This window comes from Hyposmocoma kahamanoa, unplaced genomic scaffold (genome assembly GCF_003589595.1).
Source record: "Hyposmocoma kahamanoa isolate Upper Pololo Valley unplaced genomic scaffold, ASM358959v1 87, whole genome shotgun sequence".
Taxonomy (NCBI): domain Eukaryota; kingdom Metazoa; phylum Arthropoda; class Insecta; order Lepidoptera; family Cosmopterigidae; genus Hyposmocoma; species Hyposmocoma kahamanoa.
This window is the reverse complement of record NW_020654422.1, coordinates 22,410,345-22,437,896: the sequence shown is the minus strand read 5'-3', so window position 1 is coordinate 22,437,896 and position 27,552 is coordinate 22,410,345. Positions and strand designations below refer to the sequence as shown.

The window sequence follows — 27,552 nt, the reverse complement described above, 5'->3', positions numbered from 1 at the left end:
TGTAAACTGTTTGGGCCAAATGTTTACTGTGTGTCTATTTAGAATTAATATAAAATTTGTACGAGATTTGTCCCATCATTGAACCTTGTCCAACAGTTTTTGGCAAAGCAAGATTATTCAACTTCGCCACTTGTACACGAGTGTACTGAAGGCTATTCCGAAAACTGACTTCCATAACTGCTTCGAGATGTGGAAGCACCGATGGGAGCGTGTTGTTCAGTCGAATAGAGATCACTTTGAAGGATGCCACGCCGGCCAGCCGGATTATAATGAATAGACCCAGCGCGGAATAACGGACGAAGGTCGGATAGTATTAGGACAGGCCTGTGTAGTCTTTCTTTGCCTATTACTCGCGGACAAACACCTGCCGCTTCTCACTGCTGATAGTGACGAATTTACTTTGATCAGATAAATTGATACAACTACCAAATATTGTTTATTCTATGCTTCGGTGGCGGGCATACGGTTGGTTATAATTAAATAATATATAAATAAATAATAATAAGAACACCATATAAAATAAGTGCTTAAGTACCTTATGTTTCGTCTGAGATGCGCAAGTATCGACACGCTGAAAGTCTCGCAATTTATTGGAACGGTATTTATAGGTACTTTACGAGTTCTTTATGAACGAAGGAAAGTAGGTAAACCTTGTGTACTATTATTATGATTTATTATTTAGTGACTACTACAATACATTTCCATACCCGTCTAAAGAAATGCCAAAGTTAGTAGGTACGTACCTAATCTGTAATCCACAGGCAATTATTTTCATTTTATAACGTACAAAGTAAAATTCTACTAAAATGCAATTAAAATGTGCCTGAGTACGTAATTCCTCTTTATGAACTGTGTCCAGTAAGTAATATTTAGCTGTAATTTGTGGAGGAGGTGGGCGGCGGTGGCGATACGCTCACACGTCTGCGCGCTGTCGGCGCTTGCGCTGCGGGAGCGTCACTTGCTGCGTGAGAGTCGCCCGACTGTCCTGTCCTCTGCTCTTACTGCCTGTTAGAACCCGGGAAAGGTAGGTAAGTGCCTTTGACATTTATCCGATTTCACCTAATATATGTATATGAATAATATTTGAACATTTGTTGGATAATCTTAGTTTCAATAGTTCGTTTAGGTATTTGTGGGTTCGTCCTGTAGGTCCTACTTATTGTTCATTACGTTTGATGTCTTTCTATGGTTGGCACTTTAGTTGTTCCAATTAGATAATGACGAGGCATCGCGAGGGCCGGCTGACTGACCTAAATATAGACAGAGCCATTTTCAAGTGGACAACAGGCGACAGGTGCTTTGCCTTAGTGGACTCGTAGGGCAGACGGCAGCCTTGACCGCGTGACGTCAGCGCAAGGCGTAGGGCGCGGGCCGCGGGGGTTGGGAGACGAGCAGAACACTAGCTACTGGCCTAATCCCTGATTGCACTATAAACGTCGCGCGCCACGGTACATCACGGCACCAGAGCCACAATGAATTGTCAGTATGTATCAGTATGATCTGGGCGTTCTTAAGCCTACCTAACTGGAGATGCAAATTATGACAAACACGGCAGACTGAAGTAAATGTTACCTATATCATGTTTATGAATTGGGGATAAAGTATCACTTTCGAAACATAAAATGAGCCCGTGCTAATGTTAGGGTCACATTGGGCACGGAAATGAAGTGAAATGTAATATACGTGTTATTTATGAAAGACAAATTACGTACTAAAATATTCGTCTCTGATGGGTTAGATACTTTTGTGTAGTTGTTTGTGCGTGTCGTCGTCGTTGTCATCGTGAGCGGTATCAGTGCGGCCGAATAAGCGGGCACAAGTAGTCCGTGACCGGCGACACTGCGACTCTTGACCCTTTATCTCAGTCCGCTCGTATCGCGCCCGGCCGCGGCGCATTGCGTGCGCGTAACTCACTCTACGACACTGCTTTCTGTTGGTAAGTTTCCTTTTCCACTTTTACTTGTTGTCACACACAATATTCAGTTGTTGCTCGAGCCCAGAGTTTTGAAGTCGTAAATAAATTAGTAAAAAAGTAGTAAATTTTCCTAATATCTAGGTAGGTACTTATTTTCATAGAACTCGCCAGACGAAAAAAATGAGACGAAATAAAATAAAATGAAAATATACACAAATATACAGCTGATAAATTTTCAAATTATCGTATATGTTAATGTATACTTATTAATGTAATACAATGTTATACGTTCGAAACAATACAACAAAAAAATATAATAAAATAGATAAATAATTATAATATAAATAGGTAAGTAAATAATAATAATAATAACGAATTAATTTTACTATACACATATGGCAATTTTAAGATAATTATAAAATAGTAAATTATATAATGTGTATATTAATGCACTAAACTATTATGTATGAAATTAAAAATTTTATTCGATTATTTTTATAAGCTCCTCAGTTCGTTCATAACAAAGACAGCACTCTCTTGCAAACAAATCTATACATATTATTTATATTACTTACTTTACTCATGTGATTGATGATATACCAGTGGAGCTAAAAAGAAGGAGAAACTCTGCGCAAAGGTAGTTCACATGCAGGAGAACATCATATTATATCTCGTGAATTCTTCTGACTGACTTGTTATTGCGTTTTTGGCATTTCTGTTGTCTTAGAACAATAATTTGAACAAAGAGTAGACGAACATTAGAAACATCAAATTCCTTATAAATATATCAGTCGTGGGATACCTAAAGTTTTTAAAGTTGATGACTTATAATATATCAATATCAATATATAATACATCTTATAATACACTTATAATACACGTGATGCTGTATGTAACTATAGATTCGCAAACAGTTAAGTACATATACTGTGTTGTTAATTTTCGGATCTTTTAGGTTTCGAAGTTTACGTACAGGTGCCTAAATTAGTTGTAAGGCCTTTTAACCACGCCCCGATATTTTATACTAATAGTTGACGATAGTGTAAACAAATTTTGTTGCATTTATTATCATCAAAAGATACTTTTACTTCAAGAAGATCGTTGGGTTGAGTTATTTTTTTTTAGTATATATATATATATTATATAGTAGTATATATATAGTAGTATATATATTATATAGTTATTTGAGTATAGTTAATCGGCGGTAAAAGCTACTTCTCCAAACGATTGCTTTACGAATTGAAGGACACGCTCTTCAGCCCGATGTAGCATCTGCGACTTATTACTGTAACCAGAATATTTATTGGTGCGGCAGACAATCGGCTGCACCGAGGGATTGTGTTATTGCAGTATGTGGTAATCAGTCAATGATGCTGGCGTGGTGCTTGCTGGCGTTGCCGCTGGCGGGTGCGGCTTTGAGCTGCGAGCTAGCGCCGGCGCAGGGGCTAACGCAGGCGGACAAGGCGCCCGGCGACAACTTCTATAGACTCGTCGTCAACGGCGAGATCGAGCGCTATACGCCCGGAAACAGATATGTCGGTGAGTGTTTCATTAATCCGACTTTAGCCACGTTGTGATGGCAATTTAGTACCAATAGTCATTACGGTCTCCTACTTTGGCTTGACCTGGAATAAAACGCTTACCCAACGGTAATACAATGCGGAGCCAAAGCTCAGCCGCCGGATGAGAGCATTAAAAGTATTTATACTTCGAGTTTAGTCAGGGTTCACTCGCCGACACTCAGCAGATAACGCTGAAGCATTTCGCAGAAATCATATGCCGTTTCGTGGTCGTATCTGTCCAACTAGAACATGCCCGATAATTGCCCGTTCTAAAGAGTAGGTCCCTACACAAATTAATGATAAATGGCGATAATGATATTACAAAGTTGTTAATTCATATACTTGTTAAAACTTGCACACGTGTTTGGCAGGGAATTCCGCTGCTCTATTTTGCTGGAATTTGATATAAGGCCTCGCTGCAGGATGCAGCGCCTTATCTTGCCGACACATATTTTTACATCGGTAGTTAGTACCATTAGTACTTACAGTAAAGACAATGAACGAACAGCGTCACTGCAACGCGGTGTCTCAAAACAAGTAACCATTATGTAACTTTAAAATATTAAAACGATGTTAGCAACAATTTAGAAACATAGCCATAGTACGTCGCTGTTTGACGAACTAGCAAAACATTGTTAAATTATAATAATTGTTTATTCAAGACAATTATAAAATAGGCCCAATGGTATTAGTAGGTTTATAAACTAATTTAATGGCTAATTTAGTTTTTTTTTTAAATTTATTTATTAGTTACAAAATCATAAAACATAATTTTACATAAGATATACGAACTTGAGTGTGTTACAAGTTGCAATTCCTTTAACAATAACGTTAAGTAGTATGCTTAAAATGATTACAATATTTAAAAAATGCGAACGAGATGCGAAAGCGAAAATAGATTATTTTATATTTTTGTTTTGCACTCTAGTGAGTCGGTAAGTATCTATTTCTGCCTGATATAGAAATAAAACTTACAATCATAGGCACCATTAGGGAAAAAAATGTTACAAATGATATAAGGTAAATTGATAACGGAATAAGCCAGGGTGGCGAATTAGTGTATTCCACATAATTCAATTGATACAAAACTCCAGGGTCCCTTTGTTTTGTATGAAAATTGTGAAAAGCCATCGCACAATACAAGATTGTATTTAAAAGGACAGAACTTGGTTTTGACGTGAATTTGCTCAAATATTACGCATAAATAATTTTTCGAACTTATGTGCTTTTCTGCGGATTCTTGAATATTAACAATACAAATTCATAGATTGGCGATACTGGAGCTATGTTACGCTTAATGTTACTCTAAAGCGAGGTCACTATTGTTCACCATTGTGAATATGTTACGCCAGTGACATTGGTGGGATCCCGCACGCACGACGTGGTGCAGCAGTTCACCCGCTTCAAGCTGGTTCTGGATCCTCTTGATCCAGGGGCTCCACGCTCCCCTGGTCGCCAAGGCCAGTTCCAGTTGTTCGCGGACACACTGTCGCGCTTCGACCAGGAGTGCGTCAACTCTGTGATGGAAGCCGACGACTTGCCCAAGACCGAGGTGCAGGTCATGTGGAAGGCGCCGCCGGCGGGGTCGGGATGCGTGCTCATCAAGTGAGTAGATATTGTTTTGAGAGTCGATTGAGATATCTGTTTTTGCCATTTACAACTTTTTAACGTAACTGTAGGGGAGAGCTGGGTAACACCGAGCCCCTTAGCAATAAGGCTTACAATTAAACTCAGGCTTGGTTCAACAAAATTTATTGTCGTAAGTAGGTAATTTATTTGGCTATACATATAGTATAGCATAAGCTGCATAAACGAATACAAAAGGCAGTTATTGCAAAATTACTAAAAAAATGTGAAAACGCGGTCTGATAATATCGTGCTCAGGTTTAATAAAACCGTGGCTCAATAAATTTATTGGAATTCGTTCAATGTTATGTATGATATAAATACAAAAACAAATTTTTATGTCTCAACCCTGACATTGGCAAAATCGTCGCGCAAAACGACGGAGCCATAGACACAAAAGTTGAAGTTGAAGTTGGCATAATGCTCGTGTGTATTAATAAGAGTCTAGAATATTATCTTTTACAGCAAAATAATCGAATACTAAAATGTTAACAATAAATAAAGTTAAACAAATAGATAGGTGAATAACGTTCGCTTTCCTTGTACTTATTTTCTTAAAGAATTTGCAGTTTTGGTAGCTCTTTGCATGAAAGTAAAGTTGAGTACGTCTGCAGTCTTAAAAATACTTCACTACTGTCGGTACGTTCTTTCGGGTAGCTTTCTTTTTCCTTTTGAAATTTTTGCTTATCTTTATTATTTGGACGTTTTTCTTTTTTTATCCTTATCACTGTTTACGTTGCTGTTCAAAACGTTCCTCTTAGCAGGTTATTTAGGTTCGTTTCTTTTTTCTACTTCCTCTTCCATTCAACATGTTTGTCAAATAAAATTTGCATAATTTACAATTCCGTGCCCATATCTGATAATACCGTGCTTTTTTTTTAAATTGTGAAACACAGATCTTACAGATTTTGCAGATCAATTATACAATATTTTAACTTTTCAAATATGTTAAAACAATTACTTAAATAAAAATATAAAGTGGCTTACGTCTCATCAAAATCACGCGTAAAATTATATTAAATAAATGTGAATACTTACAGTACGTATCCTCTTCGAATGATCGCTAAGAATAAAGTTTTATCGTGCATGCGTGTCAGGCATGATACTAGGGCACTGTAAAGTCTTAGTAGCGTGTAGTTATTGAGATATACGGAGGCGCGAAATTACCAGTCGCGCGGTAATACCCAACTCTCAACTACGTTAATTAGGTATGGAAAAATTTCCTTTATTTTGGAAAGGCTTTTGTCGTAAAAGTCTAGCTTCTTTTCGTACATTCAGTTGTGACAGACATAGATTTGAGGTTCCAACGAGTGCATGTTTGCAGAGCGATGGTGTACGAGAACGAGTCCCGGTGGTTCGCGGAGGACGGGCAGCTGACGCGACGCGTCTGCGAGGACACCTCTCTCTCCGCACCCGACTGTTGCGCTTGTGACGATGCCAAGTACAAGGTATAGTTTATCAACAATGATCCTCTGTTGAACGAACAAGGAGTTAAAATCGAGGTGTAGGTACCTAACTTTGCGATCGCGGGTAATCTGTTAATGTACGTCGAGACGTTGCTAATAATTTCCTGGATATTATTAGCAACATCTCGTTCATTACAACACTTATGGGTAGATACGGAGCGGTCCTTTACGCAACCGGGAAATAGACTTTTTCCGTTGTGGAAGGCCTACAGCGTGATACTTTGCAGCCTTTGAGAGTTCATTTATTATTCTACGATGACACGCAGATGGTATTCGAGGGTTTATGGTCTCCTCAAACGCACCCAAAGGACTTCCCGACCCAAGCGCTATGGCTGACACACTTCTCCGACGTCATCGGGGCCACGCATCTGAAGAACTTCTCCTTCTGGGGCGAAGGGCAGATCGCTACCGATGGTTTTAGGTAACTGAATCAATATACTGTGATTTCTCTGCTCTTGTAATGGTTAATATTTGACAAACTCTGATTGCTGTTGGTTGTTGTAGATGTTACTGTCAGCTGTAGATGGAAAATGTTAAATAAAATGTACGTGTACTAGTTCAGACCGTTCATTCACAGCGCCAATATTACATAAAAATGTAGAGCTTGCTCAGATATGATTGTCCCGCAGTTCAAGTTCAAACCTACTTAGCGTAGCTAGTAATGAAGTAACGTTACGTAATGGTGTCTGCTGCCAGGTCACTGGCGGAATGGGGCTCCGTGGGGCTGTTGGAGCGGGAATTGCAGCAGCAGGGTCCGCAGCTGCGATCGATCGTGAAGGCGCAGGGCCTGTGGCACCCGCGCCTCAATGGCAACACCTCGGCCACGTTCAGTGTGGACCGACGTCGGCATATGTTCTCGCTCGCCTCCATGTTCGGTACTCCTTTGGATGGATTATTGCCTAAACCCTCTTCTCAGGGGAACCCGTGTTTAGCAGTGGAACGTATGTGGGTTTATCACATTAGGGCACATAGATCTCTCCAAAGTGTCTACGTTTGTCACACGATAAAGGGTTGATTGACGCTCGGACCCAGTGAAATGTTGCAGTCCATCACTGGGATTTACTCCGTTGTGTAGGAATAGAACAAGGAGTCGCCAGAGATGACGTGTGAAGTAAAGGGCAGTCCGTTACAGGTCCGTCTCCCGACTGGGTGGTGGGTGTGAGCGGGTTGGACCTCTGCCAGAAGGACTGCTCGTGGCTGGAGTCTAAGGTGGTGGATCTCTTTCCTTATGACGCAGGCACTGACAACGGCATCTCTTACATGGTAATGTACCTCTTGGCACAACATTGTACAAATGAATTAATAATGAAAAAGAAAAAAATTATGTGTCATATTTTCCTATTCGTTCGTTCCATCTATTCGGGCAGTCGCCGAACTCGGAGACGGTGCCTCGCGAGAAGATGTACCGCATCACGCCCATGTACCCGGAGGATCCACGTGCGCCCTTCTACGCGCCCGGAGGAGATATCGCGCCTCTGGCGCGGCTGTACCTCTCGCGGGAGGCCATCGTGCCCAGGTCTTGCGACGAGCAGCTGCTGCTCTCGCAGGTCACCGAGGAGGCGGAGAACACGCAGTCCGTCAACAGACGTGAGCATGCGCTTTATCAGAACATCTATCAGTTCCCATGGCGATTTAGCAGACCGAGTGTCGCCTGTAGAGATGATCCATGCGGGTAGTGGCTAAAACCGCGTGTGTGCAGCGGAGTGCGCGGTCACGGAGTGGACGGCGTGGACGCCGTGCTCGGTGCCGTGCGGCAAGGGGCTGCGCATGCGCACGCGCGAGTACCGCCTGCCGCAGAAGGCGCAGATGCTGGGCTGCGACCGGCAGCTGGTCTCCAAGGAGATGTGCGTCGCCGCCGTGCCGGAGTGCGAGTGAGTGCCGGCCCCTCGCCCGGCGCCCGTCGGCGGCGGCGGGGCCGTAACGCGGGCTGTGCGCAGGGCCGACCGCGCGGGCGCCGCGGAGGCCGACCGGTCGGCGACGGCGCCGGGCGCCGTCTGCGCCACCGGCGACTGGGGCGCCTGGAGCGAGTGCTCGGCCACCTGCGGCGCGGGGCTGGCCACCCGGAGGCGCCACTTCCTGGACCGGATGGGGCCCAAGAGGTGCCCGCTCGTGCAGACCGGTGAGTGCAGCGCCCGCGCCGCGGCCGCGCGGTACGGGCCCGCCTGACCGCCCGCTGTCGCAGAGGAGTCCCGCAAGTGCATGGAGCCGCCGTGCGCCGAGGACGCCCTCGCGGAGCCGCCGGACCCCTCGTGCCCCGCCACGGACTGGTCGTCGTGGTCGCCCTGCTCGGCGTCGTGCGGCCGCGGCGTGCGCTTCCGCACGCGCCTGCTGCTCGTGCCCGCCGACCGCCAGCAGCCCTGCTCCGCCAAGGTCGAGCTCGTGCAGCAGCGGCCCTGCCAGGAGAAGGAGGACTGCACCCTCGACATGCAAACCGCTAAGCGTAAGGCCGACTCGATCTTTTTTTTCCTGTCGCCGCATCGTCCGCGCCGCTTGTATTGGACACGATACATGAAATATACAAGCGAAAAGGAAAACGACAGGAACATTACCGTGGACGTCAAATTGCAACTCGTGAGAGTAATGTCTAACGATCACCTTTGTATCGCACAAAGGACGTCGTTAGCGCGCAGAGGCTTTACAAAATAGGACCTAAACGAGCGCCGGTGACGCTTATTTACATAACACATCTCGAAACTGCCTCCATGGTCGAACGGTTGCCGTGCTGGACTGCCACGCAGAGATTCCGGGTTCGATTCCCGAGCCGGGAGAAATATTTGTATGGCCTACATTTATTATTTTACCTACATTACTAAGGTAAACAAAGACCATCGAAATGGAAACCAGACGTACGAAATTTTCCTCACAAGTGGTACAAGTACAATGATAATTCAAATGCGGTCGTATTCGACATAAACAAATTAACACCCACGGTTAAGCTTTTCTTTTGTTTGTCCTGTCCTGGTCAAAGAGACAATGCTTTTGACTCGCCTACTTATAAATGTGTAATGCTTGAGCCAACCCGCGGCCGTGTGGTCGATCCGCAGGAGTGTGCATGGAGGAGCCGGAGGTGGGCCCGTGCCGCGGGATGTACCGGCGCTGGGCCTTCGTAGCGCCGAAGGCAATGTGCGTCCCCTTCTCGTACGGCGGCTGTCGCGGCAATAGAAACAATTTCCTTACGCAAGAGGACTGTCTCGCCACCTGTAACGTCGTGCTTGGTACGTGACGATACACATTATTTCACTCCCTTGACTCGCTCGAAGCCCGTCTTTGTATCATAGAGTCTGTCTATAACTCTACACTCTAAACTCTGTCTATCTGTAACTGTCATGTAAATCGAGAAATTTTCCACACGGATCGAAAAATGCCATGCTGTTATCTGTAGGCATTTGTTGTACAATCGAGTAACAGATTTTTAACAAGATACCCGTTAGTTTACGTGAAAGAGTGCTATTTCTTTGACAACTACAGCGCGGATGCACTAAGCTATTTTAAGCACTACATTTTAAAAGAGAAGTAAACATTTGTGAAACCTATTGGACAATATCCGGGGACTAAACATGTTTTGTTCAAAGGGCTTCGTTTGGATTTGTTTTTCACACTCAATTTTTGTTTTTAACAATGTTCATGTCGTCATATTTCATCAGTCATCTTTTCAATTTTCTTTGTTTCCGGTTCCGGTTTAAATGTTTACCTAATGTTTTTATTAGTCACCGATAATTCATATTAAGCGTTGATGCGTGGTCGCGTTTTATTTATTAAGTATAAGAATTTATTGAAAGAACAACAAAACAGATAACAATCAAATTCCATTGATAAGAGTTAATTAAGATATTACAAAGTTCTGTACCAGTTGTAATTCTGCTTATATTGACACATCATTGTAAAGCAAGAAGAAGATCTACTGTTTATAATTTGCTAATCATTTATTTATTTACTTAATTCTAAAGCGACAGGGGAATGGATGAATATTTATGTAAGTACTAGGTGAGTAACTACTCATTTAAATATTCTGAATCTCGGATGAAAGTTTTCGGAGACATTTAGTGTTGGAAGTTAAATAACCTCTAGAATAAAGTTCGAAGTTTATGAAGTAACAAATGAATTTGACTTATGCGCTTTAGCCGGTAGATGCATTGATTTAAAAATGATGTTGGATTTTGACATATGTACTTTAGTCTGCCGACCCTAGAATTGATATTGTGATGGGCAGGAATAGTGATGGGACAGTCTCATAACTTTCGGCAGCGTCCTGCGGCAATGTCCGGACAAAGTCACCGACTTAAAGGGCAACTCACGTGCCCCGCGCGTCTCCTCACCTCAGGCCCTCAACTAGACCGCTACTAAGACGCGCTAGCTGCGCGCGGGACGAACGCCCCGGTCACACACCACGACGGCAGGTCACACACCGTGTTCGTCCCTGCAGCTTACCACAAACCCCGGCGAGTCCATACCCAAGTCCGGGTCCGCCAGAGACGCCCGTGAAGACGTATAACTGGCGGAGGGCTCGGCTCGGACGCCCGCCGTACCGTGGTCTTGCCTTCATGCCCATAGCCTCTCCGGAAAACCCTATATCTCGGGTCAGTAAATAGTGATGGGACAGAAAAAGTAAAGTAAATATTTGATAGGACGAAAGAGGAAAGTACGTGAGAGAGCGGCAGTAGGGATGACGCGTCGCGTCTCGCAGGCCTTGCGATTGCCATTAGTCCCCGAAAATAGCCCGGATGTTCCTTCGTGCACTCGCGCACCGCGCGCGAAGGGTGCAGGCCGCGCGGCCACGAGCACACGAACCCTATCTGGGTCAAGGTCCGCGCAACACGCAATACCTCAGTTTGGGACAGCTGTGATATTTTTCTAAATATCCATGGTGCTTTATTGTCTGATCGTATCAGTGGTCTGCTTTGAATAGTCTATTTTTGTAATAAAAGTGTTTTGAAACTTATATGATAGATTCGTGTATATGGCACAGACATAACCACAAATCGTAAACAATAGGTTCATTGGTATTCAATAATAAAGTGTTAAACGGGTCATCTAAATAGAGAAAGAGATAGTGAAGTAAAGCAAAACTATTCAGGAGGTAGACTCATAAGTCACGAAAGAAGCCATTTAACCTTTAGCTGTGTTTCTTATAAATCAATGAGTGATCGAACAGGCTTGCACGCGACGCTTGTGCCTACTACTAGTAGGTAGACACATCACCTATTCTCAAATTGGGTAGATAATATCTACGGTGATCGCGAAAGTGAGTAGGTAATGTTACATATGAGCTATCGTGAATGCTGAACCTTCTCTATAGCTTTGGCGGAAAGAGTGAAGATTTGACAAAGATATTTAAATGATTTGTGTCTAATAAATGAGAGGCACTTAAGTATATCCTTCGTCTTCATGAAAAATCGCCGCTAAACATAGATAATTCAAATACCCTTAGGAAGTGGTCGATGACAAGTGACGCGACGCGGGACGGGGCGAGCGAGAATGACGCGCGTCACGGTCAGCCCGACTCCGTGGCGCGTCATCACTACACCCCTTGTTTGCCCCACGTGGATTTCACGACCGCCCTGCGCCATTAGGCCTGCTGTCATCTGCATCACGTAATACACGTCGAAGAGTTAGCGCGGTGTTGTTTAATGTTGGCTACGTTATGCCTACGCAGTCGCGGCGATCACCCTTACCTTGCTGATATTTTCACATAAGCTCATTCAACGATTATTGATCGCAGTCGACGTTTCAAATACGTCACTATGCGTACACAAGCATTTTAGGAAGAGCTGATAAAAGTAGAAAAATGTAAATCTATATCAATATTGCCGGGAGGAATTTATACTTCCCTAAAAGTTCGCTGCCGCAACTGCCGCATGTCTGCGACCTATTTCATGAAAACGATCAAGTCGACAATTAGTAAAAAACGACGTGATTTCTCGAAATGAATCGAGACGATTGGCCGTTCCTAAATCTAATAAACAAGTCATCAAAGACACACACAGCGAACAATCATGGTTATAAATAACTGTCATGACAGAAGATTTCTACGGCAAAGTCAAGACCCATTTTAACTTGCACTCATAATCCGTTTGTGCGATTGTTCTTACCTCAACTGAAATAAACAAAAATACATTTATTTATTCACAAAAAACTAAAATGAAATAAACGAAACATTTAATAGCAATGTGGACAAAGAGAATGAAGACTCAACATAACTGATTTTCTACACCTATAGATAAAACTAATCGCTTAAGAGAAAGAACAACTACAAAAATAAAGGACTACGTTTTATAATATGGAGCTGAATTTATGTCCCTGACTCCAATAGAAAAAATGGTATACTTTCGGACTCAGTTTACAAAACAATTTTGTAATCTGAGCTTTCGGAATTCTCTCCTTCGATAGTCATTTTTTAAATATTTGACATCACTGTCACAGCTGTTGCTAATGCTAGAATTTAAATTACAGTTTGTTTATGTAATTATAAAAGTCACTGTATGCAATTCCTTTATTTTTTCATCCTCTAAGACGCAATCTCTTGTATTTGTGATATGTACCTGGAACACGGCGAGTTCTCAGATAAGAATTCGCTACAAATCTAGCAAATTGTTGATTTGTGTTGATCAACATCATCATCAGTCAGCTTTATAAAACGCAAAGACATCTTTGGCGACATCTTATAAAAGAATGTTATGAACCTACCTATTTTTTTTTTTACTCAAACAAAATATTATTGGATTGCCGTCTACAATTTAGCCACAGTGTCGGCATAAAGAAATATCGACCAGGTATTACCGCCTACTTAACAAGGCTCAACTTCTGCTCATACTAGTGTGAGTCATGGAAAAATTTCCATTTTGACAAAATCATATATTTAAAAAAATCAAATTATCTTTCCGAATATTTATTATATATTTTTCCTATATTTTACCACATTTGACAGTTTACACCTGTCAAAAGTTTAAAGATGCTGAATGAAAATGATGGATCCATTTATAGATATTTTTACCTACACTCTCTCTGTGAATGTGGGTAGGACGAAGGAACCAGTATAACATTTCATTGTATGATCTCCTTCCCCCGTTCGTTCCCAAACCCACAAACTATAAATCAACTTTATTGTATGTTAATTCCCCTTTTATTACTGACTTTTGTGATTATGTACCCAGCTATAATGTAAGACTATAATTTGCGTGTACCTTATTTAGCACTCCATCAACTCCTATTATTGTATTTGTAAGCCTTCAGGTCGGCAACACCAAAATTCCAAATTCGTTACATGAGCTTGTTCTCTCTAACAAAGTACCCCCCATAAAACTTGTTGAATAGCTGATCCCACTGGAGCCGATAAAATGTATTGAGCGAAACACCAGATGCTGGCGAAATCCTACAGGGACTCCGCCAATAAATAAAAAGAAGAAGAAGATTCTCTTTTTTCGCTGTTGTGCAATCATTTGAAATTTCATTTTTCTCTAACTTGCTTTAAGCTATACAATTTTATTTTATAATTCACGCTAAATAAAACTTCAAAAGATATTTCTAAGCGAAGAACATAGTATGAGCCTTGGAATTATATTTTTCCAATTTATCAGAAGTTTCTCCGGAAAAAATTCCACTATTTGTAAATTTTTCGGAAAATAGCGTATAAAAAAGTAGGTATGACTTTGATGTTCCTAGAAGGAAAGGATGGCTTGTTTCTGCGGATACGATACTTTTTATTTTTTTTATTACATACTTTTATAAGCATTAAATAGAAGTATTATTATTTCATAATCAAAGATCACAGCAACTGCGCGAAGACAGGGTTTGTTTTTACTTTTGATATAGTTTGAGTTTGTGCCGCAGCGGCTGCGCAGCGCGACGTTTGTTTACAATTCAGCCACTTCCGTAAGTGTAATCGGAATATAATCGTCGCGCGCCGCTTTTGCCCGCATATAGGTATGTTTAAATCGTACACTACAACAAGTAGTCACCTTCTCAGCTACAGAGATTATTAAAAACGTTTGTGTGCACAGGTAGGTTCCTTTTCAGACAAAAATTGCGATAAAGTACGTACACATACCCTTAGATTTATTGTAACCTTACAAGTTATGTAAGTACGGAAGTATTCATTAATCGAACTTTCAAATCACGCTGAAGGCAGTTAGAAGAGTCAATTAAACAGGGAGTAGACATTTAATGAATGTGACAACATAGACAAAGAGACTGACGAGACGGTGACATCAGAGATGATGTAACGGCCGGCTCAAGCGGCCGGGACCTCGCTCGCCGCTCTGCGGCCATTCTGCGCGATAATCGGAAAACGTAGCGAGGTCTCAAAAGAAGTCGCAAAAAACTAATGGGATTACTCGATAAGTCATTGCTTTGGTGTTATTGTTCAATCTGTGGAAAAATATGTAGTAGATACAGCAAATTTTCTATATAAGTTGTTTTGTCTCTGAGGGTTCGGCTGGCATAATGTATTTCGGAGGTAGAAAAATTAGCTGGTCATTTTATTAGCGAATTTCCTTTAAAGTTTTCCATCTGGCGCCCCCCGCGGCGAACAGCGCATTAAAGTCATAAGTCGGATTTTCCGCTTACTGTAAAAAAACGCTTACTGTGTTTTGTTCTGATGATATAAAAATTGACTTGTCTAGATAACCAACTTTAATTACTCATATGCCATCATCACTTAAAACATTTATTTTTGGCCAATAGGTACTTTTTTGTGAACTCGTCGATTTTGAAACAATGAAATCACTATATTTTAAACATGGCACCATTATTTTACGTATTATATTAATGATAAATTACTTTCTCTGTTTGTTATCTCTAATATTTCGTATGAAGGATTTGAATCCAAGGTAGTGAGATACATTTAAAAAAAGTGGCTTTATAGCCGCAAATTTTGTCCAGTTAAATTAAAAACCGACTTTTGTGACTCTTGATGGTGTTTCGTATGTTGCCGTTCGTAAAGTGGTCACGTGGCGCTTCATGACTTTTCCATAGCATCAATGATACCTGAAACACCTTTTCCCTGAAAAGCGGCGAGAGGTCTCTCTCTGTTTCGGATGTGCACATTTCCTTAGAACCTTTTTTATTGTTCGGTAATCGCAAGACGTACCTTCTTGCATAATAAGTAACGCATTTTGTATTATTTATGATTGTTTTGCAAAAACGGAGCGATATGTTCATCTTTTTTACATTATCATAAATATATATTTTGGTAAGTACTTGTAACCGAGCTACAATAGGACCACTACGATACGGTAAAAATGAATGAAATTAAAATACATACATCGTGTAAAGTCTTGCTGATTAAAGGTACATACATATGTATTCTTTTCCTAACAACAATAGACCAAAGTAGGTGTACCAGCAGAGGTATTCCGGGATAGTGTTGCGCACTTGGCGAATGTCAGGTTACTTCTAACGGTTACCAAGCGAGGTTTGCACAGGTCCAAGGCTGCTATCAGATTGATTGCACGTTTGTAGTTAATGCGTCAAGTCGTAATCCACTTCATGCAGCCGAGACAACGAAAAAAAACAAAACTTTTTAACCAAAACAACGTAATAATATGTGGAGATTTCAATGTAAACCTGTTGGAAAACTGTTCTACTTCTGTAAGACTCATTAATTTATTTCAAAGTTTTAACTTGATTAATCTTTTACTTGTATTGATAACATCTTTTGTAACACAGACGCAGTGTCTAAATCAATAATAAATTGCTTAAGATCAGACCATAATGGCCAATTGGCTTCTTTTAATTGTAAAATGAGCAAGAAAGTAGACCAATTTCTCTGCAGACCGATTACCGCAGAGCGAAATTAGATTTCAAAATAATATCGGCAATAGTTTAAATTCCCTACCCCATATACCAGAGGTTCCAAATACTTTGTATAGCACGATATTTGGTTTAAATAAAAATGAATTTGATAATGTTAAATACATTATAATCGAAGACATTAACTTTCCATAGAGATAGATACTAAATTCAACGACCGGGCAACAATAGGTATTCATAAGAGTAGGTCTCGTTTCTATGAGCTATATGCTATGAAAACTTATAATACTAATTCCAATTTTATAGAATATGTTAGAAAATATTTTAAAAAGTTTGTGTAGCAGTAAAAGGTAAAAGTAGTGTAAAAGGTTAAGTTTCACAGCGACAAAATTAGACAATCGATAAATAAATCTAAAACTACTTGGAGCATAATAAATAAAGAGTCAGACAGTGTTAAACAGCACGATAGAGATATATATTTTTAGAATTAGACGGCAAACTTATAAAATCTATTCTCTCATCTGTAATCTGTATTCTTTTCGGAAATTGCTGTGAACACTACAGAATCATTAAATTTTTTCCTCCCCTTCACTTGCTCTTGATCACCTAAAGGAAAATGATAACGTTTGTGGCAGTTTATTTAATTTCCGTCATGTTAATCCACAACATATCCACAAGACTTCATAAAAGCTTTTAAATCAATACATGTTAAAAATACTGAAGATCTCTGAAGGCGTATCAACTAAAGTTGTAGACTCAGTTATTGATGTAATTTCCCCACATTTAGCGAGTAGAACAGTTTTAGACAGAAGTAGAACAGGTTTTCAACAGGTTTACATTGAAATCTCCACATATTAGTATGTTATTTGGTTGGGAAAATTCGTTTTAAACTATTTTGCATAATTAACTCAAACTTGTTAAAATTAGCAGAGGGAGGCCTATATACACATAAGACGACAAACTGATCCAATTCCACACATGAAATATCAATAGTTCGTTCAGTAGAAAGATCTGTGATATCCTTACGCTCTTTAAACTTTAAGTTACGTTTAATAATAATCATGGATCCGCCTGTACTTAAGTTTTCTCTTATGAACGAATTGACTATTGCATAATTTTCTATGTTGTTAATTGCTTCGTAGTCTTTCAGCCAGTGTTCTGCAACACAAAACACGTCAACGGAAGTATCGTGCAAAAAAAGACTTATTTTTCTAATGTTTTGCCAGAAAAGCCTTGCATATTTTAATGTACTACATAGAAACGATTAGACTTTTCTGTTGTCGTGTTTTTCAGTTTAAATTATGGTTAGTAATAAGTATACTGTTGCTACTTAAAGTAGGAGCATTGTCGTGGGACTCTGTTATATCTTCTATAACAGCGTCCTTAATATTAAAAGATAGCAAACTAGCTATATGTCTCAGATACAATCGGTTGGATACATAACTGAAATGCATGTTGTCCTAACCAGGCGGCGGCGGCGGCGCGGCTGCGACAGGGGCGAGCGGGCAGGCAGGCGCACCCCATGCAAGCGTCAATTCTATCGTGCCGGTGACCTTCAACACGTTTGGCGGTCAGTTCATGCACCCTAGAGCAAGCTCGCATCTCTCTAGTTAACATCCTAAATACGTTGAATTGTGGTTGGTTGCTGAAAATATCGCTAGTTGTAGGCGATCCGACACTGGTGGACAACGAGGCGGACTGCCGCGTGAGCGCGTGGAGCGACTGGTCGCGCTGCAGCGTCACTTGTGGCGTTGGGTACCAGGAGCGCAAGCGCACCGTTCTCGTATGTATATCTTTTTCCTTTTATGATATTTGTAATTTCATAATATCCGTATCAGGATGCAAAACTCCCGGTGTGTCTAGGGCTGGTCCGCGTCTTAGATCATACAGCTACTTTAGTTTTAATGACTTTTGAAATTAAAATGCTTTATAATTTTATTTGTACCTGTTCGTTCGTATTGTATACGTGTTCGTTTTATGTGTCCCCAAATACTTCGCGCGCAGGCGCTCAAGTCTAATTTAGTGTGTTCCAAATAGCTTGAACAAAACCTTTTGTTATTTATTTCCTGTGACAATTTTGTCCACATTAGTTACAATATGAAATATGTATATAGATAAAACTTATCAACCCTTATAGCATTTTAGTCATAGTACCTAGGTACAATGAAGGTTTATGCTTTTTAATGAGCTTCGCGAATGTCACTGGTCATCTGACATCAACTTTGCGAAGTGTGGCCGTGATTTCACGACCGACAAGGTACCTACCTATATATACGATATCTGTCAATCGTCGTTTTCCCGGTGGTCTTCAACGTCATCTTTCTTACGATCTTCCTCAAACATTTACTTCAAATCTCAAATATACAAAATTACAATGCAACCTTATTATGTTCTACAGACTTCTATGATCGTGGATATCATGCCGTTAGATTTTTGTAGAGTCAACTAAAAGTTGTAACGGGCACATTTCAATGTACGTCCCTTAAGTAGAGATATTAGTAGCAGTAGGTAATTGCATGGTGGACAGCAGCTTTGCAAGCTTCCCGGCTTCAACTCGAAATAATGAATAGACTTGCTTTACCTAGAGGTATCGTGCGGACTTTTTCGAAGACGAATTTGACTTGGATCCTTACACGTGCACAGACAACAATTCTAAATCGGATTTGACGCTAGAATACTTTAGAACGCTTCATTAGATCCGTCTAGAAACGGCATTGATGACCCAATTAGCCTTCATTGTGTTTAAAATCGCTGCCGTTCTAACGTACGTACTCCTGAGTGTACGTTCAGCGCACCAATACGTCTCTCTTCACATGAACAATTCGTATCCTCTCTTATTAACTCCATTGAGTCTCATTACTCTTCAACTAGCATTAGCTATGGAATATCTGTTATATTAATATTTTAAACAAACCTACCCACTTCCTGTAGAGTGAGTAGATCTTACTGTAAGCAAATGCAGTGGAGCAGTTCAGTTGACAGACTCCTGGCTGTCTAGTGTCGTAGTGCGTCCTAACGTCGAGATTGCAAAGCAATCGCAAGTTTCCTAACAACCCGTTGAGTGTACGCGTAGTGACGGATATGTCTCGGAATCGTGAACTGTGCAATCGCGTTATCTCAGCAGTGGGAAATTCCTAACCGTGTTTAATCTACAACGAGGTTGTTTACTACGGATAATAGTAGGCTTAAATTACTTACACCACAAAGTAAATAATATTGTACGAAGTATATAAAAACCGTACAGCAAAGTTGAAGTCTATTAATATTTTTATTACTTATATTTAGTAATAATCGCTTGGCCACATGTACAGTCTACACGTCGCAGCGAACGTGGTGCCGTAGTGGCGCTTGTTTGTGTTGGTAGAGTGAGGTGAGGTTGCCCGGCGTGTTCTTGTTTCAGGCGCAGCCGGGTCCCGGCGGCGCGCCATGCCCAGCCAAGATGGCGCGTCGGCGCCGCTGCTCGCGCCCGTGTTAACTTCGTGGGGCAAAACACTTTAAACGCTTCCATTAAAGTTACGCTAATACTTCTTTAGACACGTTCTATTTCAGAATAATTTAGGCATTTAAAAAATATCTAGCATTTAAATTAGCCTGACAGTGAGATATTCGGTGCTGTGCGTAACCCACTTAATTGAACCAACAACCGAATTAATCATGTTTTGTTGAAAAATGTAGTTTTGATGTGTACTCATTATTAGTATATTACGCGATTGCCGTGCATTTATAGCATTTACTATGTTTGTACTTTTTTATCACTTGCGATCAGAAGCTTGTAAAATAATAAAATTTATTACATCCTATTAAATACTAAATAGTTTTATTTGATATTTTCTATTGAAATTTCAATTAACTAGTATAGGTTAACTACTACCTACTAGCATACTTTCCATTTGGTTTACTCTCTGCCACCCTGACTAACGTACCGTTACTATAGTGGTAAATGCCTATAGTGTTTAGTATAAAAGCCCAGTGAGACAGAGTAACGAAATCTGATGAGATTGACAACATTCACAATTGTGTGATCATCATTATAAAAAGTGTGATCTTAACGTCGATATTAACGTTGTATTCATTGCCAGCAACTCACTTGCGCCTACGCATCGGTTAATGATATGCGGTAGGTGACATCACTGGAGGAAAATATTCTTTGCAATAATTTTATGGAAATTCATTAAGTTGTCTGCTTTGTTGCTGTAATTTCCAAAGAATGGTTTGGTCACAACCGTGGATTATTGTCATACAATTACTCAGACGCTGTACCTAATGCTTGTTTTTGTTTCACGGTAGTTTTAAACCGCGTAATTAGCTAATTTTGAATATCAATTAGAATCTTATTATGGAACGTATACATTGCTCTCATACTTAAATGATTTTGTGACTTTGTCAAGAACAGACGGTTTATGTGTGTTTACTTGTATAAATACTTATGCTTTAAAAAAAATCGTTTTTTTTATTTATTTGGTCTACCAACAGCTATTACATTGTGACTTATTTACTAGGGACAATTCAGATAAACATTTCATGCAAAAAATGGCAAAAAAACTTTTAACTTAACTGTATAATAATATTAATAGAAACAAACAACTGCCTACGTATAAACAACAAAATGCTATTTTATTTTATTTTCTATGTTCATAGATGTATTGCGTCAGTGTAAGAATGTTAATTTCTTTAAACTTGTCCCTTCGGAGACTTTGAAGTCCAACTAGCCTAATTTCAATATTATCGGTTTTTAAGTACCTACTTAATCTGAGTTACAAGGCATGACTTTTGCATTATGTTCCAAATCGTCTTTGCCACGTCCCCGCGGTAGAAAATGTTTATTATTTACTTTGGCTGGAACACAAACACGCTTAAACATTTTCGAATAATCTCTAACAAAATCATTAAAACTGTCATTGGTTACGGTGCGTAGGTTTCATCACCCGCGCATCACAAGACGCGCTCTACGTTGTGTGTCTTTCACAATACTTGATTTTATCACAAGTTTAGTAAGGCTTAAGATTAACTTATTGTGATTTTTATTTAGTTGTACCTAGATAAAAGTGTCTACTTGTTATTTGTTATGCTATTATCTATTTAGTTGTACCCAGTACAAAGAGGTATGGTATGGTGTAATGCGCTGTTGTCTGCAACTCGATGTCCAGGCTCCTGCGTTGCGTGTGGTTACAAAGACGTATTCGTGTGCTAGGTAAGTTTCCCAAAGATAAAGTCAGCTTTTCTTCCGCACACCGTTCTTTCTATGACCTGATTTTTATGGTATGTTACACAAATAGTTATGTCGATAATGACCTCCCGAGGGGGCTTGGTGACTAAGTAACCGGCGTAGCTGATGTGATGTGATGAGTCCTCGACATGAAAGTGTTTAATTTCATGATAATGACTGACAACTGCGCGTCGCGTTTAGAAATCGCAAAACAAAAACATTACGCGCTTCTATAAACTGAAGGAACCCCGTATACAAAAAGGTTTATAGAATGAAATTATTGTAGATCTGTTCGTAGTTGGCAATGATCTCAATTAAAAAAGATTGTTGTGTGAATATAAAATCAGCATCATGTCAATCAACCTCACTACGAAACAGATGTCGGAAATACTTGAGTACTGTTATATTTGTTATAGGTACGTATAAGAATTTTTATGAGGTCACAATGGTACGTATAATGGCACTGCTGCTGTTTTGTTACTGTTTTGTTACCGGCTATTAACAAAACATTGACAACAAAGTACGATGATGTAATGCAATAAAACTAAATTCAAACCTTGAATAGATCGTGACATTTTGTGAGATATCGGATTTGGGTCGTAACAAAACGCTTTTTAGACACTTTACATTGAGCAAGGTTCTCCTAAGGAGAGACCACAAAAACGTGTAAAGGGTGTTTCTTCCGTTTCGTGCAAATTAGGTGATATTTCTAAATTTTAGAATTATTGTTGAAATGTTATAACTATGCGATTTTATATAAATATGAAGTTAATACTGTAATCTAGTATAGATTATACTTTCATACTGTCAATAATTATGAGATTATAACCGATTAAAATATCGCAGTGAGAAGGTAATGAGAACTTCATCGAGGGAAATGACAATAATAAAAAAGGTAGGGAAAGTTGGTGCGACGGTAATGCGGAAGAATGGAAAGAAATTATAACAAACTTGTTTTACGTACTTTTTAAATGTTTTGTTAAATTATTTCGAAACAATGTTTAAAAATGTAATCGAAACATAACTTTATATTAGTTAAAATAACATTGTCAGTGTCAAAAATAAAATAGGAACAATTAAAAAATTTATTTTTCAGTCAAATATACGACATTTAAAAAATATCGAGTTACAAAATAAAACAAACATAATATTATTAAGTATTATGAGATCTAAAAGAAATCTTTAAGTGAAATTATAAAAATAGGAACAAAAAACAATTATCTTGATATACTCCTCAATCAGATTTTACGTAATATAATCATTACAACTAAAAAATATTATTCTCCCAAAACACTTACTAGGAATTAAATAATCAATCAATAAATGTAGATTCTCTCCAAAAACTATCGGTCAGTATTTTTTTTACTTTTAGTTATCTCCACACACGTTCCATTTTTATTATTTTGGACATCTACCCTGTCACCTTCACCATTATTCATACATTTTATAAAATTTTCAAAATACAAATATCCATATTTTTCTCTTCAATATAAAACTGCTTATTTTTCCAATTAGTTAGTAAATATAGTATTTTGATTTTTGGTGAGTGTTGCCTGTTTGTAAATTCGTCTGGAAATTAGTTGATGCTATTGTACTTACAAATTATTATGTCATTTGATATTTCCTCTAGTGTTGTATTCTCATCTCATCCAGAAAACCTAAGAAGTTGTAGTGTATTAACATCTTCATGTGGAGAAATATCAACGTGGCAATATGTTTCCCGTGATTACGAATAGTAACATTATCACAGAGAAAATAAAGTTTCTCAGACTGATTTTTAACCATCCAAATGTTTGCTTTAGATCGGATATAACCCAAGAATTTGCAAAACGCATCTACTGTAACACTATTATAAATATGGACAGCTTGATCTGTATGACTCCGTCTTGCGCTCCTTTGCCATGTCCACATTCTAAATAATATCACGTAACAGATTTTACTTGTGGAAAATCATGATAGTATTGGCTAATCATGAAAAAAAAAAAACTTATTTCTGTATATCTGCTGAACTTCTAGTCACTACATCATCTTCGTAAAACTCTGTCATTAGTAGCTCTGTTAAACTTTTATAATATCAACGGGACGAACAAGTCGTGCACCTGATTGTAAGCTACACGCTTGTCCATAATAGTTGCAGTGCCACTCAGAACTATAGATGGCAAAGATCTGAGGGGTATTGCAATTGCACCTGTCGCCCTGAGACATAAGTTGACAAGTCCCATGTGCCTGTAATTTCACCAAACTATCGATCTACCTGTCTTTTTTCCTTTTTCTCCCGTACTGTAATTTTGTCTACGTTAAAAGTTTTTTGTATTTTTTTTCTGTCATAAGGATATGAATAAATTTACGTTTGCCCTTTTCTATAACCCTTTGTAGCCTTCTTTGATACTTCTTGAAAGAATATCCCCAAACATAAGCTTCTTTTTTTTATTTTTCTTCGTATTTTACATTACTCTATAAAGCGTTTGCTGAATTGCATCCTCTTCTTTGTTATTTTTTTTTCTATGTCATTCTTTGGTAATCCTATTAGTTTTTGTGGCGGTAGCAAAGCTTTGGAAGAATTGCTTTCTTTAGGGCAGTTCATAGATGATTGAGTCAATGGATTTTGAGTTCGTTCATTGAGAGGACCTTATTCCAGATAGAATACTTCAGTATCGCTATTCGGTGGAGAAATGTATACTAAAAGCGGTATAGCATTCTCTTACTTTTTCTTTACATAATGTCGTTTTTATTTTTTCTCGATCGTGCTCTTGTTTCTGTTCTTTTATTTGCTTAGTTTTCTTCGGCATCTTTAATCATTTTTATCTGACAGAGATATCTGCAAATATAAACACACGTTTCATGCAAATAAATACACCTGTCAATGGTTGTCATTAATATAGTAAAAACAAAATGGTTCCCCTAAAATACATTCTAATTACCATCATTTTGACCTCATTACCATCACTTAAAATAGCGATGGTAAACGAAGGTAGTGAAGAAGAAGGTAGTGAGGTTTGGGACTGTTTTTAATAAATGCATTTTGAGCTTTACGAACATTATAAATTAGATAAATACTTAGTGGTATTGATAATTAACTACATCAGAGAAAATATGAAAAATACTTTACTTATGAAAATCGACGAAAGGAAAGAGAACGTATTCAAAATAATGTCCTCCCTCGGCACTTCAAACGATTATATTTTTTTACCATAAACGAACTTGAATCCTTCTCGATGTTTTATGGGTACCTGAAGGATGTGTGCGGGGCATAGTAGTGGTTTAACAACGTTGAAGGTCAGACACAAGCTCTCTCATAAAGATACTTTCAATGCGCAGGTAATTAGAAAAATAATTTGACAAAAGTTCAATTATTCAAATACTATTAATATTATACAATTAAATCAAAAACATTACACGTGTTCGACATGTGTTTAATGTATTTATTTATAAAGTAAATATGTTTGTATTTAAGAATTTACTTTTTTTTTTAACATTTAGCAGGAAATGGACACCGAAGGAGGTGCGATTTGGGACAGTTTATTCAGGTTTATTTTGTTAACAACGTTTCTGTAACCATAAGTACTACATGCATGTAAGCAACATACTCTTATTGTATGTCTCCTATATTTTATAAACAATATACATATTCTATGAAAAAAACGTGAAATTTACATTGGACGTAGACAGAATATGCACGAAACGGAAGAAACACCTAAAGTGCGTGTTGCCGGCGCCGGGGATTGCGAGATATATTAGAGGTTTGGACAGTTGCCTTGCACGACATTTACATTTTTATTTTGATGAAAATTGCAATATATCGAGTGCTGAAGATGTTATTAATAATATTCAGGCAGGCTAACAATTCCCGAGTTAATCATGACACCTGAAGTATGTACTGTGACCGAGTGCGGGTTGAGGAACTTGGTATAATTTCTTAGTGACGGAATTTCCTCACAACGGAGTTTTTCCAAATAACGAGGTACTTTTTATCACAATTGCCCACTGACGCGTGTAACGAATTCATACTAAATACCTACTAAATAACCTGATTTTTTTCGGGAACTGTCATAATGAACTATCAATTGTTTTGTATAAATGATAGCGACATAATCGAAATTTTGAAACTAATAATAACTGCTTAAATTTATGTTAATACCTATATCATTTGTTTCCATAATAATACCAGCCTTTAATAAATAAAATGACATTGGTAGTAAAATGGCATTTAGATAGATTAATAATAATAATAACGCACACACTCAACATTATTTATTTATTAATAACTGAACTCAAGTTAAAACTTGCCAAATGGGAGTAAGTGTTGAAATGGAAGTTAGATTGGTACTATAAAATAATAATGGTATCAATATGTTGTTTGCGTATTACGAGCAGAGATCAGTGGTCGGTCGTTGGACCATGTCGTTTTCAACATGCCAAAATGACACGACGTCTCCGAAAAAGGGCAAGGGTGGTCACATCACCGTGCAGTTTTACGGATCATACATCATACATGGGATCTAGTAATTGGAGAGCCTCTCTCTAGTGTAGGGGAGACCCGCGGGACTGGAAGTTCCCGGGGTAAGTTGTTCCGGCAGCAATAACTTTGCAAGGTTTTCAGGTTGTATTGAGATATTACTAAAAGTGACTATAATATAACTAACTAACCAAAAATTTCATGTTCATTATAAAACTTTATGTTATTTGAAAATCGGAACGTTCAGCCCCGCTCTCCTGTACAGTTAATAGCACGGTGGGCTTTACACTTAACATTTCAATGTAACCAAAGTACAAAATATAAAACCCTCTGTTGACTGTACGTACATATCTTAATAATGCACCCTCAGAAATAAGTATCCCCGCAAAACCGGAAATACCTAAAGCCAAAGAGATAGGGTATAATATCTAGGTACTAGGCCATGGTCATGCTCATACACCCTGTAGCCCTACGTGAAGCGGTCGCTTGAAAGCTCGGAATTAGGGAAAAGGACAAAGCGACGACTATTCCTTTAATACGTAAAACCGACCTCAAAAGTTCTTGGAATTACTTTTGTTTTATTGAAATCGGTTACCGGATAATGCGTGAAAGTGGATCCATCCCCTAGTTTGCCACCCTTACAGGTGGAATATTTACTTCAAATTTCTTTCCAATAAAAAAATAATCCGGAGTAATCGCGTAATAAAGATACAAAAAAGACAATCGAATTGAGGACCTCCTCCTTTTAAAGTCGGTTAAAAATAGATGTTCGCTGGTTTTAGTTTTCAATGGTTCTAAATTGTGGCTCGCGATATAAACATAGACCTCGGAAAAGTGTGTGCCATTCGTTGCCGAAGCCATCGGGAAGAATGAAGCAAAGCGCTCCGTGCATCATGGGTGGTAAGTCAACAGTTAACAACACGATACAAGAATAAAGTGGTCAGGGTGCACCCTGCATTTGGCAATTATTATACATATATATATAATATGCCATTGCCGGGGATTACCGGCTCTCCTATTTAAGAGAGTGTAAAATGAATATAAATAATATTTCTAATAATGTGCCAGACAACTACATCAATTGCCTGGTCTTAAACTGGGGGATTCCCTGTACTACGAGTACCAGAGCAACGGAAGTATGGGGCACTTCCCAGAACACCCAAACCAGAACCAATTTAGAAAAGTTCACTTCTCAAATTGGTTCTACCAGGTATTGAACTCGCGACGTCCGGACCCAGCACACAATGTAAACCACTAGGCCACACAGATTGTTGGTAAAAGTATAATAAAATATATGGATACATATAATATATAAATTAAAAAAAAAGTAATTACATGTTTCATTTTCATTTAGAAAATTGTGGTTAATTACGATCTTATCTTTGTGTATTATTTAAAGTATGTTAATGATTTACAGCATTTAAAATTTTCCGTTCGTTACGAACTTTGGTAGCCAAATAGTAATTTCACATGGCGAATCAACGTTCCGAATGAGAAAACAACAATAGTTCTATAATTTCCTCGATGACTTCCTGCGCAAGCACACGCATAACAAGTCATGATGAGTATCAGTG

The 27,552-nt window shown here is 39.0% G+C and overlaps 2 protein-coding genes across 2 annotated transcripts in view; both read left to right on the top strand.

Annotated features, from left to right (window-relative positions):
- The window catches only part of LOC113235525, a 44,701-nt gene extending 44,424 nt beyond the window's left edge, over window positions 1-277 (top strand). Inside the window, exon 9 of the mRNA XM_026471260.1 lies at window positions 97-277. Within this exon, the coding sequence (XP_026327045.1) occupies window positions 97-277 (181 nt within the window). The remainder of the gene's footprint in view (window positions 1-96) is intronic.
- Window positions 278-971: 694 nt separating this feature from the next.
- LOC113235037 (spondin-1) lies at window positions 972-20,722 on the top strand. Its single transcript, XM_026470567.1, has 15 exons — window positions 972-1,028; window positions 3,266-3,454; window positions 4,830-5,082; window positions 6,428-6,551; window positions 6,836-6,990; window positions 7,266-7,444; window positions 7,702-7,832; window positions 7,937-8,156; window positions 8,269-8,440; window positions 8,507-8,688; window positions 8,752-9,009; window positions 9,614-9,784; window positions 17,785-17,886; window positions 17,978-18,099; window positions 19,717-20,722. The coding sequence occupies exons 2-15, from the start codon at window positions 3,283-3,285 to the stop codon at window positions 19,789-19,791; spliced, it is 2,316 nt and encodes a 771-aa protein (XP_026326352.1). The 5' UTR covers window positions 972-1,028; window positions 3,266-3,282; the 3' UTR covers window positions 19,792-20,722.
- Window positions 20,723-27,552: the final 6,830 nt, after the last annotated feature.

Excerpts from the sequence above, each read along its gene's own strand:
- LOC113235037 (XM_026470567.1), top strand. The coding sequence starts at position 3,283 with ATGATGCTGGCGTGGTGCTTGCTGGCGTTGCCGCTGGCGGGTGCGGCT. Across the intron at positions 6,552-6,835 it reads GTGACGATGCCAAGTACAAG|ATGGTATTCGAGGGTTTATG; the intron begins GTATAGTTTATC and ends GATGACACGCAG. Across the intron at positions 8,689-8,751 it reads GTGCCCGCTCGTGCAGACCG|AGGAGTCCCGCAAGTGCATG; the intron begins GTGAGTGCAGCG and ends CCGCTGTCGCAG.